At 38.8% G+C, this 16,455-nt stretch overlaps 1 protein-coding gene across 6 annotated transcripts; it reads right to left on the reverse strand.

Moving 5' to 3' along the window:
- Positions 1-103: 103 nt before the first annotated feature.
- Positions 104-15,024, reverse strand: eef1da (eukaryotic translation elongation factor 1 delta a (guanine nucleotide exchange protein)). Of its 6 annotated transcripts, none has more exons than XM_030159997.1 (9): positions 14,933-14,999; positions 14,512-14,542; positions 9,346-9,469; positions 6,053-6,106; positions 4,527-4,608; positions 3,597-3,691; positions 3,282-3,482; positions 2,569-2,763; positions 104-225 (listed from the first exon to the last, which is right to left on the reverse strand). In XM_030159997.1, exons 3-9 carry the CDS (start codon positions 9,460-9,462, stop codon positions 187-189), a joined length of 783 nt encoding a protein of 260 aa, XP_030015857.1. In that variant the 5' UTR covers positions 9,463-9,469; positions 14,512-14,542; positions 14,933-14,999; the 3' UTR covers positions 104-186. The 6 variants fall into 6 exon arrangements, with proteins under 6 accessions (XP_030015857.1, XP_030015859.1, XP_030015856.1 ...); XM_030159999.1 differs by lacking the exons at positions 14,512-14,542; positions 14,933-14,999 and adding exons at positions 6,746-6,817; positions 10,711-11,324; XM_030159996.1 differs by lacking the exon at positions 14,512-14,542 and having other exon boundaries at positions 14,933-15,024.
- Positions 15,025-16,455: the final 1,431 nt, after the last annotated feature.

Here is a 16,455-nt window from a genome sequence, read left to right on the forward strand (position 1 = left end):
AAGATGTTCAATATTACACTTTCAAATTATTAAGTCTGATTAAACGTGTAAATGCAGTGCAATATTTAGTATTTCATAATGGAAAGTAAGAGACAGAAAGGTATTTGTGCTCAATACTTAGCAATTTATTAATCTTGCAAAGCCGAGAGCAGCAGCAACACTTTGGTGCAGGTGAGGAGGTAGCGCTTAGATCTTGTTGAAGGCAGCGACATCTACACTCTGGACCTGCAGAGGACAAAAACACAGAGGCGAATGTTTGTACAGGTGCATATTTATGTAAACAGAACTTATCATTTCATGGTGATTGTATTTTAAAGTCCTATTTGTAATCAACAAAGCATTTAATAAACTGACTTTATTAAAATATATTATTTTTCCTGTCTTGAATGGAGATAAACTTGTGGATAGTAGAGGTCGCGTTACGAGAAAATATTCATTGACAGATTTTTTTTTTTTGTTTTTTTAAAGATGACAGAAAATTCTGAAGGCTGCCTGTCATTTTGACAGATTAAAATTCTGAAGGTAATCTACCAAAGAAAGTTTCACACAACACTGAACAGAACCTGCTCACTGGATTGCTGGTCTGTCTCTTAACAAGGAATCAAACAGTCTGTAACGGCATCCTACCAGTTTATAACCCTACAGCGCCATTGTTCAGAACTACGCTGAATACAACACAGCAGAGTCCTGAACCAGGTCGGGTATCCAACAGGTGTCCCGCCAAAACATGCAAGGATGAGGTAAAAAATAAATAAATTTTTCAGGGGTACAGGCACAGGTAAAATTAAACAAAATGCGGATAGGTAGCAGTCAAGGAAGTGAAAAAATAAAGACTCATGGATGAAACCGTGGTTGATCCACAGCTGGTTTGTTTTATTTTTAAGTGAGCTTTACATCCAGCCACAGATGTCATTGAGCAGCATTGAGATGAGTTTTAGAAAAAATAAAGCTTTTAAAAATGAGTTACTGTGTAGATAATGTGTTTAATCATGGGTTGGGTCTAATGTACGTGGGTATGACCGGGTTTGGAAAGTGGACCCATGCAGGACTAACACCGGTACTTCGGTCAAATGAGTCAACTTTAGTTCACCTGTAGTAGACCCCCGGTCTGGTTGAAGAAAAGTATGCATATTCATCACTCATTGTCAAGTCTTGTCTTGAGCTTACTTTAGCTGAAATTATATGCTACTTTGCTAGCGCAAAATATCAAGACAGCCGAGTCTCCTTAGCAAGGTTATCGTTAACGAAAACTAACAAAATGACGAAAACTAGAATTGTAAAAACATTTGCGTTAACTGAAATAAATAAAAACTATAACTGAAAGAAAAAAATGATAACTGAAACTGTATTGTGTGATTACAAAACTTAAACGTATACAAATTATGGATAAAATTCCCTTCGTTTTCGTCTTTGTCAATGTCGGATTGATATGAAATCGATTTATTTCCCTCAAGCAACTGTATCTGCTGGCACCATATGATATTTAAGGGTCTGTCACTTGTGGTTTCCAGTCGTCTTCTGGTCCCCACTCTACCTGAAAACATGGAAACTAAAGTTGGGAGAAAGCAGCAGAGTCCTGTCTGGGATTTATTTGAATATGACGAAGAAGAAGAGAAAAGATAAAGAAACTAAAACTAAGCATTTAGAAAATAAACTAATAAAAACTAGCAAACCTGTTCTAAAAACTAATCAAAACTAACTGAATTAGAGAAAAAAAAAGTCAAAACTAAGTAAAACTAAACTATAATGAAAAATCCAAAACCATTAGAACCTTGCTCCTTAGTTATTTTAAAAATCCCAGTAAATGTGATGGCATTCATAAATGCAGTGAAAAAAGAGGGACTGATGCAGTGAAGGATGAAGAACAAGTAATTATGATAATCATCAGCCAGCAGGAACTACAGTAACTGCATCACTGAGATGTTTTTGAACATTAAATACTAATGAATATGTCTCATTAAAAATTAAATTTTAAATTATGGATAATGTGTTATGATGGAATTTTTACAACCCTGTCTGTCAAAATGACAGACAATAAAAATGTCTAGTGCAACCTCTGGTGGCTAGAGGTGTATTTAAAAAGAACTCACTACAGGTATCAAATATTTGCTTTTTTTTTTTTTTTTAAACAGCATTTGAAATATTTATGTCATTTGTAGCTCCAACCAAAAACACTAACATAAGTCTCTTACAGTTGACAGGAACAGGCTCTTAAGAGGGACCGCTGTGGATAGATGTGTTGTATCTTAAAATGCTATGGTGCTACACATTCTTTGCAACACTGGCAGTAATTGTCTCAGTCCTCAGCCGATATAAATCATGTGTATTAGTGTGGCCTCTTCTACACTGCAGTATTTTCAGTGAATCTAATTTTTTCCTCACCAGTGTCATCAAGGGTTTGCTCCTGTAGGATTCTGCTGAGTGTCTGAATTGGGTTATTAAGGATCTGGTTTAGATCAGCTCTAAATGTTAAGTGTCATGAGACAACTTGTTATGATGTGGCACTATATAAACAAAATTTGATTAAACTACAAATTACACAGCCTCCCAAATGTAATAGTTACTTACGTAGTCCTCAAATTTGGTGATCTCTTCCTCCAGAATGTCTGTACCCACTTTGTCGTCCTCGACCACACAGTTGATCTGCAGCTTCTTGATGCCGTAACCGACTGGGACCAGTTTGGAGGCGCCCCACAGGAGCCCGTCCATCTGCACCGAGCGCACACACTGCTCCAGCTGTACCATGTCTGTCTCATCGTCCCACTAAAAGACCAGAGTGGACGCTTAGATAAATGCATAGGCGAAAACTTCATCTAGGACCATTGGGTAGAAGTTTTGGGGTAAATTTGCTGGGTGAATCATTTCTAAATCTCTAGTTCATGTTGTGTTCACAGGTAACTCCTACTGTAACATTCCTAGGCTTTTCTTCGCAGACAAAAGCCAATGTTGGAAAGGCAGCAGTCACTGTATCAAACCACATGTGACCTGCCCCATATCAGATAAGCGGTGACTGGTTCAGTCCAATCTGGGCTAAGTGGAAATTGATCTGAATGGCAGCTGTACCGGACTGATCTGCCACAGCAAATGAACATTTACTCTGAGGCAAATGCATCTGGTTCCCAGGCCCCATCATTTTATCTGCATATTAATGGCCTGACCTGAAACTACAAGGACAGACTATGACTTTCTCACATTGATCAGAACTCTGCTTCCGACATTAAGCATGACTGCAGTGGAAATAACATAATTTGCCAAATGATATTAACAGTCTGGCTACGTACCGGCTTAACATCCAACAGGATGGATGATTTGGCGATAAGGGCAGGTTTCTTGGCCTTCTTGGCTGCATACATTTCCACACGTTCCTGCTTGATGCGTTCTGCCTCCTCATCTTCTTCATCACTACCAAACAGGTCAAAGTCGTCATCATCTGCCTTATCGCCACCGCCATTCGTCACCTTTGCCTGCTGAACTGGAGCAGCCTGGAAAGGGTGAAATAGAACTATGTATGTTGGATGTTTTCAGACAAAGCTGTGCATCATTCTGTTTTTTAATGATTGCAGGTAAGTTTTTCCATTCCTACTCATCTATAGTACCTTGGCACATGGGACAGCTGCTGACGCGGGGGTCTTTTCGAGCATTGCCACTCTGGACTCCAGCTTCTCCAGGGCTGCCCGCATGTTCTCCACCACTAACACACACAGGAAAAGAAACTTAAGCATGCATTCTGTGTTGCTATAACTAACATAGGTGTGACTGGCAAAGGACAAAAAAGCAGGAAAATATATGGCGCACCTACTAGGGGTGCAATGGTACAGGGAGCCCATGGTCCTCCATGTACCACAGGTTTTGGGCCACAGTTTCGGTACACGTGTGTGAAGAGAATTTCACAGTAGGAACAAATTATATCACTGTACTGAATAAAATAACACTCCCTTATTCCTTGACTACTTGTATACAGTAGTATAAAACAGGAATGTGCACACACAGGGCCCAAAGGGGGTTTCAGCCCCTGCCCTTTTTGCCTCGTTAAAAAAAGTGCCCTTTTTATATTTATTTAATAAATAAATTCCTGTTCTGCAAAAGGATGTAAAAGAAAACAGCAGTATAAAAACACCACGGTTATCTACTGTATGCATTTCCTTGTAATACTGTGTTACGGTATTGTTGAGTCTAAAGCTGCCTCTCTGTCTGCTGTCTCTCACTGTGGGGCGGGGCTTCCCAGCGCTGCATGCTTACATGCATGTTCATAGACAGAGGCCTTCTGCTTGCTTGGATAAGGCACACACACACACACACACTCCATGGCCTGTAAAGCAGTATATAAAGTGCCAGCGCAAAATCAATTGCAACACTGAAAACCCATGGTCCATAAGGGCGGACTGTACCGTGCAGTGTGGACCGAACAGTTCAGTACTATCCTGAGTACCGTTGCATCCCTACCGCATGTCCAAAATTCTGGATTTATCCGTAAGAATCACACCCGTGAACTAATGAACAAATGTTAAGAGGTAAGACATTGTCACCTTTGTGCAGAGTCTGGTTCTCCAGTTCCAAGCTCTTCATGCGTGTAATCAACTCCTGGTCTCCTCCTCCATGTGAGGATGACTGTGGGAAGATAAGTACACAGTTAGCAAATGTCATGTTGCAGGACGGCATTAAAATAATAAATGAAGTGCTTTTATGTTGAGTCCAAGCCTGAAGTGAAGATGCAAGCAAATAAAACAATGTGGTCAAAAGTGGTTTGAAAAAGCCATGCAAGGCTAGAATGTAGACCACAACAATCATTAAAATAAGTTCAAAACACACACAGTGCTCCATTTTATACCCATTAAAGATGAGATTTAATGATTCATTACAGAAGCATGCAAACAAACTCATGTTTATTACAACAGTTACTTTCTTTGGTAATTTCATGTATGCATAACCGCCAGCAAAGATACACCGAAAGGAGACTAACATACAACATAGAAAAAAGTGCTTTGATAATAATCATTAACTTAATCACAACTTATAGCCCAATAACTGAAGATGTTTGTCAAAGTCAAGGAAAGATCCTTTATAGATTACTTTACATTTCTCCAGAGGACTGTCCCTAAATCCAGGATCCTTCTAGGAACCAAACCCTTGCTTTGGACAATTTTCAGAGATACTCTGGTGGATCCTTGTAAGTCTTCTGCAATGTTTAAGTACCCACAATCCTCTGCACAAGCCCTTTGCCATCAAATGAAAAGAGCTCATAGCATAAAATAATGTCCCTTTTACAAAGAATAATGTGCAAAAATGCATTTGAATATAATTATGAGGTTATCTTATCAGGAAAGAGGAGACAAGCTCATCTATATTCTACAGAGCAATTAAGACCCAAGGACAGTTCAGTGTACTTAAAATAAATGGAACATATAGAAGAAAGTAAAATCATAAGTCGTGATAGAAAGATTGAGAAAAGAAAGCATAGAATAGATTAAATCATTATAAAAGTATAATATAATTAAAGTTCTTTGAAGGAAAAGAGAAATGTCTGTACTTGGATTTTACTAATATCTACACTTGGGATAAAGTTAAATGGAATTTGTTTCATGTTACAGCAGAGCAGGAAAAAAAACTGCATCACCTTCATTACTGTCCCTGTAAATATATTTATTAGTTTTCTATTAAATCCTACTGTCATATATGTGTGTGTGTTACTGATTCACTGATTTGAGAGTGGGACCTTTTCTACTGCTAGACTGATTCACTCATGAATATATTGATCAGAGAGAAGAACTCCTGTCTGCTCTATGAAGGAAGACTAACGAGGAAAGATCGTTGACTTTGAGAAACAGCCCTAGACTGACTGTTATTCATCGTGAGCGGTTACTGGCAGTGTTGCGATGCATTAAACGGCTGTGTGGTGGCGATACGGTGGTACAGGAGGACACGTCTTAGTGCTGTGACAACACTGGCACACTCCACTCCAGGCAGTAATGAACACAGCCAGCACACCTGACCGCCACAGCCATGCAGCGTTTCCCCAGGGCTGAGCAGGAAAAGCTGGGAGAGACAGACTTACGTTTCTGTGCTGGCGCTTCTGTTTCCCTTTGGCCTGCTGCAGGGCTGTTTTCACCTGCACCCACAATGCACAGGGTGAAGGTGAAGGGAAGGAATAAGGGAAGGAGAAAAGACGGAACAAAAAGAGTGGTGGTTGTAGGAGTCAGATGCCACATGTTTACACCATGGACTGCTTTGCATTTATCAGAAACAGATTAGAAAAACTGGAGGAGAAACGGCCAGGATTAGATGCTGAATATTAAACCGACGAATGAAATGGCAAATCAGCTCCACTCTGATCTGTGTAATCTGGTGACAAGGAACAGCTCTCTAGATTTATAATAGAATTCTATGATTAAACCAGTCTCCTGGAGCAACTTGCCTGGCTACAGTACAACAACACACAATGAGACACCTTTTGTGTGAAGACAATTCACTGAAAAGGCTGCAGAGTTATTAAAGTGAACAGGCAGAGGTGAAGAAGAAGAAGAATGAGTATTCTCACCAGGGAGCACAGCACTAATTTAGCATTTCATGTCATCAGCAGACAATAACCTTGTGCCGTTATTGGGACTGAACTGAGCCAAGACTCGTTCCTCTGTGCACCATTACAACAGCTATGCCCCCGCTGTGTGGCCAGTACAAGGACATGATTGAGTACAGCCCTGCCACTACAGGGGGTGGGCCCGCGGCTCATTTGTAATGCGGTACTCACTCTGTCTAGGGACTTCTGGATATTCTGTCGAGACTTAGCAATGTCCTGCAGGATGGCATTAGCTTCTCTGTCCTGAAGGCATGTGTGGGTAAAGTAACAATGAAGCGGTAGCAGTGACAAACAAAACAGGACAGTAAGCTGGCCTATTCACTATTCACAGAGAACACTGTATCCTGAAGAATCTGAAAATGGAGGAGGATTCCAATCCATAATCAGTAGAATCAATTTCATTTAAATTACATGAAGGCACAAAAACAACAAGGAAAACAAAACTGCTTAGCATAAATTAGCAGTTACTTAACACTATTATGTCTGCCCAAAGTAGATCTATTCTGCACAAATGGACAACACCAACTCCATCCTGTGGCGGTCATACTGACAACTAATGAGTCCATCACTGCTAATGATGTGGTGCAAGTGTCATGAAACGGTAACCATCTTCACTGGGATCGATGTTCTAAAAACAATACACACCCTTCAGCCATAGCGTTATGATCAGTGACAGGGGCGGTGGTAATGGTGGTTACTGCTGCTCGATCCTAAGTTTGATGTGACTGTGTCGAGATCCCATCATACCTGGGTGAACTGAGCCTGGGTTGGACTTCCTTAGACCACTTTGGTAGGCACTAACCCAGGGGTGTCAAACTCACTTTAGTTCAGGGGCCACATTCAGCTAAATTTGGTCTGAAGTGGGCCGAGACAGTAAAATAATAACATAATTACATATAAATACTGTCAACTCCAAAATTTTCTCTATATTTTAGAATGAAAAAAGTCAAACTAAACAATGAAAATGTTTACATCGTACAAACTATCCTTTCAAACAATGTGAATAACATGAGCAAACTGAAAAAATGAGTGTAATTTTAACTATATTAAGCTTCAGTTTGTCATTTACACATGTTCATTCTAACTTACAGATCACTACAAATACACAAAACATTTAATATCAGGTAGAATATTGTTAAAATTGTACTTTTCTTAAAACATTTCAGGTTGTTCATATTTGTTCAAGTTACTCACATTTTTTGTGAAATTATACTTTGTTTTAGTGTAAATACATGAAAACATTTACATTTACAAAGAGAGAAATTTGGATTTGTGAGTATTTATAGATTATTATGATCGTATTTTACCGAATCCTGCCCACTTGAGATTGAATTGGTCTGAATGTGGAACCTGAACTAAAAGGATTGTTAATATCTTAAGTGTAATTTTTGCATTTCTCAAATTCATCCCAAGGGCCAGACTGGACCCTTTGGAGGGCCAGATTTGGCCCCCGGGCCTCATGTTTGACACCTGCGCACTAACCACTGCAGACTGCAAACACCCAACAAGACTTGTTGTGTTCTGATTGATCTCACATATGGCCATCACAATTTGACCTATGTCACACTCACTAAGGTCCTTGTGTTGCCCATTTTGCTTCTTCCAACACATCAGCTCAGAAGATTAAAGGTTCATTTGTTGCTTATATTATAGTCCACCCACAGGTACCAAAGACTGAACATGACCGCTTCACCAGTCAGTGGTCATAATGTCAGGTTTGCTAAATGCTTAAAAAGTTCATAGAATTAAAGCAGCGTATGAATTTCGTCACCAATTTTTCATCAAATCTGTAAAATCTGAGTCTTCCGTGATTACACACCTGACTCTCTTCCCTCATGGTGAACAACTTCGAAGTGTACTCCATCACAAGCAGTCCACTTGTTTACATATCAAACCATCACTCAGGCCTTTTCAGAATTCCACGCAGCTGCAAGAAGCAATGAAGCCATTTCCGTGTTTGCTGCTGCTGCGGCCATACTGCAGCTGCGTCGAATTCCCATTCCCACAATGCACTTTGCAACAAAATTTCCGAAAAGGCCCTAGTGTCATATCAGTTTTGTATGTAAACAAATGGACGGCTTGTGATGGAGTCAACTTCGAAGTTATTCACCGTGAGAGACGTGATTAAAGTGTCTAAAGACTGATTTGTGATACTTAGGCTATGACTCAGGTTTTACAGATTTGATGAAAAATTGGTGACAAAAATCATATGCTGCTTTAAGTTTCAACCCTTCTAAAACTGAAGAAGTGCAGATTTTTGAGGAGGTTACAAAGACAAACACTTCATGCTTGACTAAACATAACTCAAGAAAAATAAGAAAATACAATGTTTGTGACTCAGTGAAAACACCTGAAATGATCTGTGCCACAGGCCTGTGTGGAAGCCCTCTAGTGTGAGAGGCAGAGACAGCTGCCAAACCACCTGACTGCTCTCGCTAGGACGACCCACTTCTAAATCGAGAGGCTTGACTCACATGCGTACAGCTGCTTTGAGCTGCTGAGCACTGCGACCCGCCGTGATGTAAGTATTTACTAGACCAGCGGGCCGCTGACTGACAGGACATGGTGCAGCCGCTGACAAGGCAGCATGAGGTGGGGAGCTGCCATGTGGAGGAAGTTTCAACATGGCAGACACGCAGAGAAAACACTGCATGAAAAGCAATTAAGAGGTGTCCGAAAAGCACGTGTTGCCCTACCTCAAGTTGACACACATTCAACACAAAACCAAATGCGAAATTTCCTGTCAAGTAGATAAAGATAAGGTTTCTTGCCTGTTGCTGCTGAACGGCAGGACCATTGGCTCCCTCGTAGAAACGCCTCTCTGCTTCATCGTAGCGCTGTTTGTCGAACCAGATGTTCTCCGTGGCAAGGCACTGCAGTCCGCTCATGTTGGTACTGAAGAGGGCAGTAAGAAATGTACAAGAAATAAGACAAAGCACAGCACATTCAGCAGTATTTATCACTTGTATCCATGAACAGCCATGACCAACCAGGTGTTTAGTTCTCACAGCCATGACAGTGAGCGACAGGGAATGAGCTGTAGCGTGATTAGACGTTTGACCAGGACGTTGTACATGCGTTAAGTATATGTTAAGAGCATGCAGAGCCACAAATGGAGTTGTGGGTGGAAAAGGGAGACAGACATCAAATCATAAGACTCAATAGACAATAATGTTATAGTTAAGAGTAACAGGCATCAGTTTGTGGATAAAACCTGACATAAAAGGCTTTAAAAGACTGCTGTGTACATGCTTTACTTCCACTTCTCTTTTTTTTTTTGCTGATTGTTACTATAGCCGAAAGGCATCTACACATTCCTCAGTCAGTCAAACAGAGTTGCCTGGTCTGCAAACTCTGGATTATAGAACAAAAGGCTGCTCAATACCCCCCAACAACAACCAACTATCCCCACCCCCAGTATTAGCAAGAGTGCATTGTACAGTGTAACTGCCAAAGGAATCCCAAATGTGTACATCAAATGATCAAAATCTCACGTTACAAAAATCGGTCACTTCATATGCATGTTGTTTTCTTTCCTTTTTTTATTGAGGAAATGATTCCAAACTTTTGAGTTTAGCATGTGATAAATGTAGACAAAATAGAAAATATAAAGTGATAAAGACAAAACAGTGATCAACTATAGCTGCAAACAGAATGAACATAGCCCTATGATGTGGATATGGTCAAATATATCAAAACCAAACAGTGTATAAAAACTAAATTATAGCAGCAACAGAAATACTGGCATAGAAAAGCCACACATGGAATGCTTCTGAGTTCAATGCCCTGCACAAATTAGATCTCACATTTTGTATGATAAAAAAAAAAAGACATTTTCCTCTCGCCACACAATCCCAACTATCAAACTGCACAGCCTCAATTAGAAGTCTGTTAAATTACCTTCTATTGTCCAAATGCTGAAATGGACTACGGGCAGAGAGACAAGTCAAAAAAACAGCAGAAGAAAACATCCCTGTCCAAAAGGTTCAACATCCACCTAAAACCTGATACACAAGTTAGCACAACTGATAAAGGCGAAGCAGACAGACGACAAATAAAAACTAATTCCATCATGTCAAATAAACCAAAAGACACACATCAAGTCTCTCCCATTCCCAGAGTGCGAGGTGTCATACTTGTCCCATCTGGGCCTGCTTTCCGTCTCAGACAGTCCTCTCTTCCTTGGGGTCGGCCCTCTGCTGCCTTTGCCTCTCTGTTCGTTCTCAGAGGACGTGCGGTAGCGACCCCTGCTGATCTGCCGATGGGGGGTACCGGAGGACTTCACGGTGGTCACAGTGTGAGACGGGTTCTGCTCTTGACCGTGGGTTCGCTTGGAGTGGAAGGTCAAGTGGCCTCTAGCGTTCGGGCTCCTGGGAGACGAGGACAGTGGCCCGTTGCCACCGGAGGCGAGCCGGCGTTGGTAGCTGCCCTCTGCTTGCTCATAGGTGCTGCGGTTGTACCAGACCTGCTCTGCCTGCATTCCCTGGAGGACGGGGCTTCTGCCGTAGGAGCCGCCGGCCTCCAGGGAGGAGCTGAGCCACTCCTCTTCAGCCCCAGAGCTCTGACTTTCTGACTGGGATAAACGTGTGCGGCGCCGCAGTCTCCCAAATTGAACGTTATCTCCACTAATAATGCCCCTCTCCAAAACGGGAACAGCACCCTGTCTGGGGGTCCCAACAGGTAGTGAATACTGGGGAGCTCCTCCTTGTTGGGGGTTTGTCCGAGACCGATCCATTTCAGTGTGAACAGGGTCACCGCTCTACTCACTTGTGTTTAGAAGGAGAGAAAAGAGGCAAAAAGTGGAAGCTACAGCCGTTAGTTCACTGTGAAGTTATGATTACCAAGGAAGGAGCGTGTTAGAAGCATAAAGCAAGGTTTGAAGTTGAAAATGGGTGGCGCCAATGTGGTCTTTAAGACAAAGAGATAGACTGATCAAAAATCTGTTATTATTGTTGGAAATGGTAACTTATTTCTCTTAAAGGTTCATTGTGTAACATTTAACAAGATCTAGAAGTGAAGCTGCAGACTGTACAATTCTTTTTCTGGGATATCAACCCTGTTCGACACTTAGACATAGTTGGAGACAGTGATGTGCTTTTATGTTGAATGCCCCTTATGAGGAAAAAGCCATTCTGAGCTACTGCGGAAACATGTGCAACACTCTGGGCTCCGTGAACAGCAACCTGCTCCCTCTGCAGATACAAACAGCTCATATTTTAAAGGTGATTACAGAATGATGAAACTATAATTAAGATTAAATATATACAGTTTATTTAATTACATCCCTTAAATCCTTGTAAATCTTACACATTGGACCTTTAAAGGGTGTGTTCTAAATCTGCCCTACCTGGTTAAATACAATTTTATAAGCGCAAAAGTTCAAATGAGCTACGCTGACATACTAAAAACAGCCAAGCGTTAAAATGCAAAAGGACTTCTTTTTTTTTTGATGGTGTAACAAGCAAAACAGGTCATTGATCAATCTCACATTGGACTTTAAAGAAGCAAAGCCAAGACAAACAATGCGAAATGTGATGTGTTGCAAGTGTTCCACAAACAGCATGTGAAAATCACCGATATTTAGGTTAAGTTTTTTGTTTTTTTTTTAAACCATCTCAGATTTACAGTCTCAGCATTTACAATCTCAACTTGAAAAAAAGAGGGTAAGTAATACCACTCAGATAATGGCAGAACAAGGCGATCTGACATATCTACTGAACAAGGAAGCACTGATGAGACATAGAACAAACTGCAAATTCTCAATCTGTGTCAGACTCCAACTCACATTTGTTTTTGACATGCCATAAGAAAATGTACTCTACCTATGGTGAAATAAAATATTTACATAACCGCAAATCTATTCAATCTATTTATTTATAATGTTAGAAAAAAGAATCCCGTCTTCTTCCAGAGATGCACAGTATTTACACAGGAAAACAAATCCCAAACCAAAATACATTATGCATTTTGTCATGCATACAAAATAAGAATCCTACATAATATCATAAAAACACTGATTTGCAAACAAGGCCAATGCACGACATAGCACTGTTAGTTCATTTAACCTAGAATGCATAGCCAAAGTTATTCCATCTTAACACAAAGTCATTCAGAGATCCAACCTAAATGAAGTTTGTAATGATTCCTTTAAGTTGAAAGCATTTATGAAATGTACTGTTCTAGATAAAACACTGGAAACAATAAATAGTTCCACGAACTGACTCCTTTATCTCCACATGAAACACCAGCAGGAAAAATTGGTTTCTCTAGTTATCCTGTCAATAACAACAATTCTATACGTGTGTTATTTCAAACAGATATTACAACATTACCCTGTGTTATATTTCATTGGAATAGGTTGGTAGATGATATACCATGGAAAAAGGTCTGGCTTCTCCCTAACAAATATATGATTACCAATAAAGTTAAAGAAATATCCTTTAAACTCATTCACAAATTCTATCCAGCTAAATCTTATATTAAAAATAGATTTAAAAAAAGATATTTATATAAACTGTAGCTTTTGTCATGAATGTCCTGAGACTGTTCATTTATTTTGGCACTGCCCTATTGTTAAAACTTTTTGGCAAAAACTTTGTGATTTTATTCATAATAACATTGAAAGACATTTTATGCTGTTTTGGACAAATGTATTGTTTGGCCTATCTGAAAGTAGCTTGCTCAAGAGTGAACCACTATACTTGATAAAACCTTTTAATTTTGATGTCGAAGTTTCACATTCATAACTGTAAATATTTGGCAAAAAAGCCACGCTTTACTGCATTTTATAATTATTTCGAACAATACATTCTCTCAATTTGGTATTCTAAAAAGCGAAAGGCCATCAAAAGTGTTGAAATTGGTACTTCCCTTGGTATATTCATTTGAATTCTGAACTTTGATACCCCTGGTGTAGGTTGGCATACTTCTTTCTCTTTTTCCTGTCTTTCCTATCCTCTTTTTCGTCTGTCCTTTCTATGCATGATTGTAGGTAAGCGTTTGTAAACCGTCCTTTATTGCAGATGTTTTTCTTTTGTGTATTTGATATACAGAGTGGGGAAGCAAAATTTACAATGAACATTTAGTTGTTTTTTCTCAGCAGGCACTACGTCAACTGTTTTGAAACCAAACATATATTGATGTCATAATCATACCTAACACTATTATCCATACCTTTTCAGAAACTTTTGCCCATATGAGTAATCAGGAAAGCAAACGTCAAAGAGTGTGTGATTTGCTGAATGCACTCGTCACACCGAAGGAGATTTCAAAAATAGTTGGAGTGTCCATAAAGACTGTTTATAATGTAAAGAAGAGAATGACTATGAGCAAAACTATTACGAGAAAGTCTGGACGATACTATTAAAGAATGGGAGAAGTTGTCACCCGAATATTTGAGGAACACTCGAGCAAGTTTCAGGAAGCGTGTGAAGGCAGTTATTGAGAAAGAAGGAGGACACATAGAATAAAAATATTTTCTATTATGTAAATTTTCTTGTGGCAAATAAATTCTCATGACTTTCAATAAACTAATTGGTCATACACTGTCTTTCAATCCCTGCCTCAAAATATTGTAAATTTTGCTTCCCCACCCTGTAAGAAAAAAAGGAAACTATTTTTGTATAGTGATTACAACTGAGCAGTTATATAATGACTGCTTTTACATCTGCTTATTTTGTATGGTTATTATGGAAGTCTGTATTTGTCATGTAAACTATTCTTCTAAATAAAGTGTTAATAAATAAATAAATAAATAAATAAATAAATAGTTCCATAAACGCTGTTAACTTCACAAAGGTTGGACCACATTGCATTAGCTGTAGCTGACTGTTCTCCATAAACTGGTGAATATGTGAACTGCTTCCACTAAACCAAAAGGCTGCTGTAGACCAGGGCATGTGTTAGAACATCAGCTGGAGAGCAGCTTCAATACTCACCTGTGGAAACTGGAATGGGAAGCTGAATGAGCTTTAAACCCAAAACCCAACAAAGAAATGACACATTATGAAAATAAAACACCTCACGTTACACAGGGCATTGATTTAATCTGTTAGAGGATTCCAAACATAAAAAAAAAAAACATAACTCAAATTTTTAATTATTTGACTTCAGTTGATATTCAGAAACCAGGTGCAGTAATAACACTAAAAAGATGTCGTGTTGCGTTCAGGGTCCCGTGCAGACCCTGACATTCCACTAACTGTACTCTACTCAAGTTTTTGACAACCACGCCAAGTTGTAGTTCACTTCACCACGTGGCACAAATAAAACTACTAATTCACAAATATAACACGGGTTTATTAGCTGGGTAGGTTTTATCGTGTTTTCAGCTGTAAAAATCAACTTTAGGGCACTTACTTGTGGCTTTATTCGATGTTTTATGGCTCAGTGAGGGTCCGTGTCGTCCTGCCTCGGCTGTAATCCGACAGTAGAAGAGGACTAGCATTAACGGACCCACCCCATTCTGTACCTACAGGGGGGGGACGGCCTTCCGTTTGTCCTCCGCTACAATGATTATTTCAATATATATGTGACGATTTGGAAAATTTGGATGAAAAATAAATGTACATGGACAGGAATAATTGAATATCAATATTTTAAAAGTTGTTTTCGATGGTGTTTTTGTCGTAGCTATGAATGGTACGACCCTTATTTGCCAAAGACTACATTTCCCGTGATTCCTCAAGACCGTCTGGGTGATGAGTTCATCTGGTGGTTGTGGTCCTTTCCCCTTCGGTGAAAGGAAGAACATGATATGTGTAATTTAGAATTTATTGTTAATTTGATAATTAAAAAATAAAAAAATAAAAAATTCATATACACGAAAATAACTATGCCAAAACACACCCAAATTTTAAAGTCTTTCTGATTAAATTTGAAAATATATTTAATCATTGGAATTCATCTTTAACAAAAAAAAATCACTTAACACTCTGGCAGTTTATAAGAAATTCTTTAACCCTTTCCTGCATGAATTATTATTTATTATTATTTATTATTATTATCATATTATTTCTTGAGTGTTTTTATTCCTCCTTAAACATGAAAAAAAAAACAATGCGATCAATTTTTTTTTTTCATGGAGTTACAAACATGTCCATGCATTTAATTTTTGAAGTAAAGAAACGTGTGTTTAAAACCTAATATCAGAAAGTACAGAAGAGGATTAGGACCACAGGAAAAAAATACAATAAATTAAAATAAGGTCTAATATATGTATATATTTTTATTATTATTATGAGAAAAAAAGTCAAAATTCTGAGATTAAAGTCAGAATTCTGAGATTAAAATCAGAGTTCTGAGAAAAAAGGTCAGAATTCTGAGGAAAAAGTCAGAATTCTGAGTTTAAAGTCAGAATTCTGACATTAAAGTCCAGTGTCCCTAATCCTGTTCCGTAAGAAAGTAATATGAGAACAATGAAATAAAAGCATTTTTAATGCTGAAAATCTGATGTTTTCTCACATTTTAACATATTCTAGTCCTAGTTATTACTCACTCCATAGAGATTACATGCAAAAAAAAAAACCTTTGTGTCTAACAAATAACAGGTGATTTACACTCAAACATGTTAGTGCAGATCAGGTTTATGAAGAACAGCGAACTGACAGTAATGGTCTGAATGTCAGCGTATTATGGGATTGTGCATAAGTGTCCACCGTGTTGGCTGATATGGAACTAAAACAACAAAACCCATAAATATACAAGAAAACAGCTGTAGAATAACTGTCCAGTGTAGTGACCAGTATGCATGAAAGGGTTAAAATGGACTGAACTTACTTTCTGATGTATTTATTTATTTATTTTTCTTAGATCTGTATAATTTAAGTTTTTATTATTATTATTTGTCTATTCTTCTTTGTGTTTGTAAGTCTTTGCATTAT

Source organism: Sphaeramia orbicularis, chromosome 17 (genome assembly GCF_902148855.1).
Source record: "Sphaeramia orbicularis chromosome 17, fSphaOr1.1, whole genome shotgun sequence".
NCBI lineage: Eukaryota > Metazoa > Chordata > Actinopteri > Kurtiformes > Apogonidae > Sphaeramia > Sphaeramia orbicularis.

What these genes read in the sequence shown, in the direction of transcription:
- eef1da (XM_030159999.1), bottom strand. Translation starts at nt 11,309, where the DNA reads ATGGATCGGTCTCGGACAAACCCCCAACAAGGAGGAGCTCCCCAGTAT. An exon ending in AGAAGCGCCAGCACAGAAAC is followed by an intron (nt 4,609 to 6,052) that starts GTAAGTCTGTCT and finishes ATCTTCCCACAG; the next exon opens with TCATCCTCACATGGAGGAGG. An exon ending in TCACCAAATTTGAGGACTAC is followed by an intron (nt 226 to 2,568) that starts GTAAGTAACTAT and finishes TGTCCTCTGCAG; the next exon opens with GTCCAGAGTGTAGATGTCGC.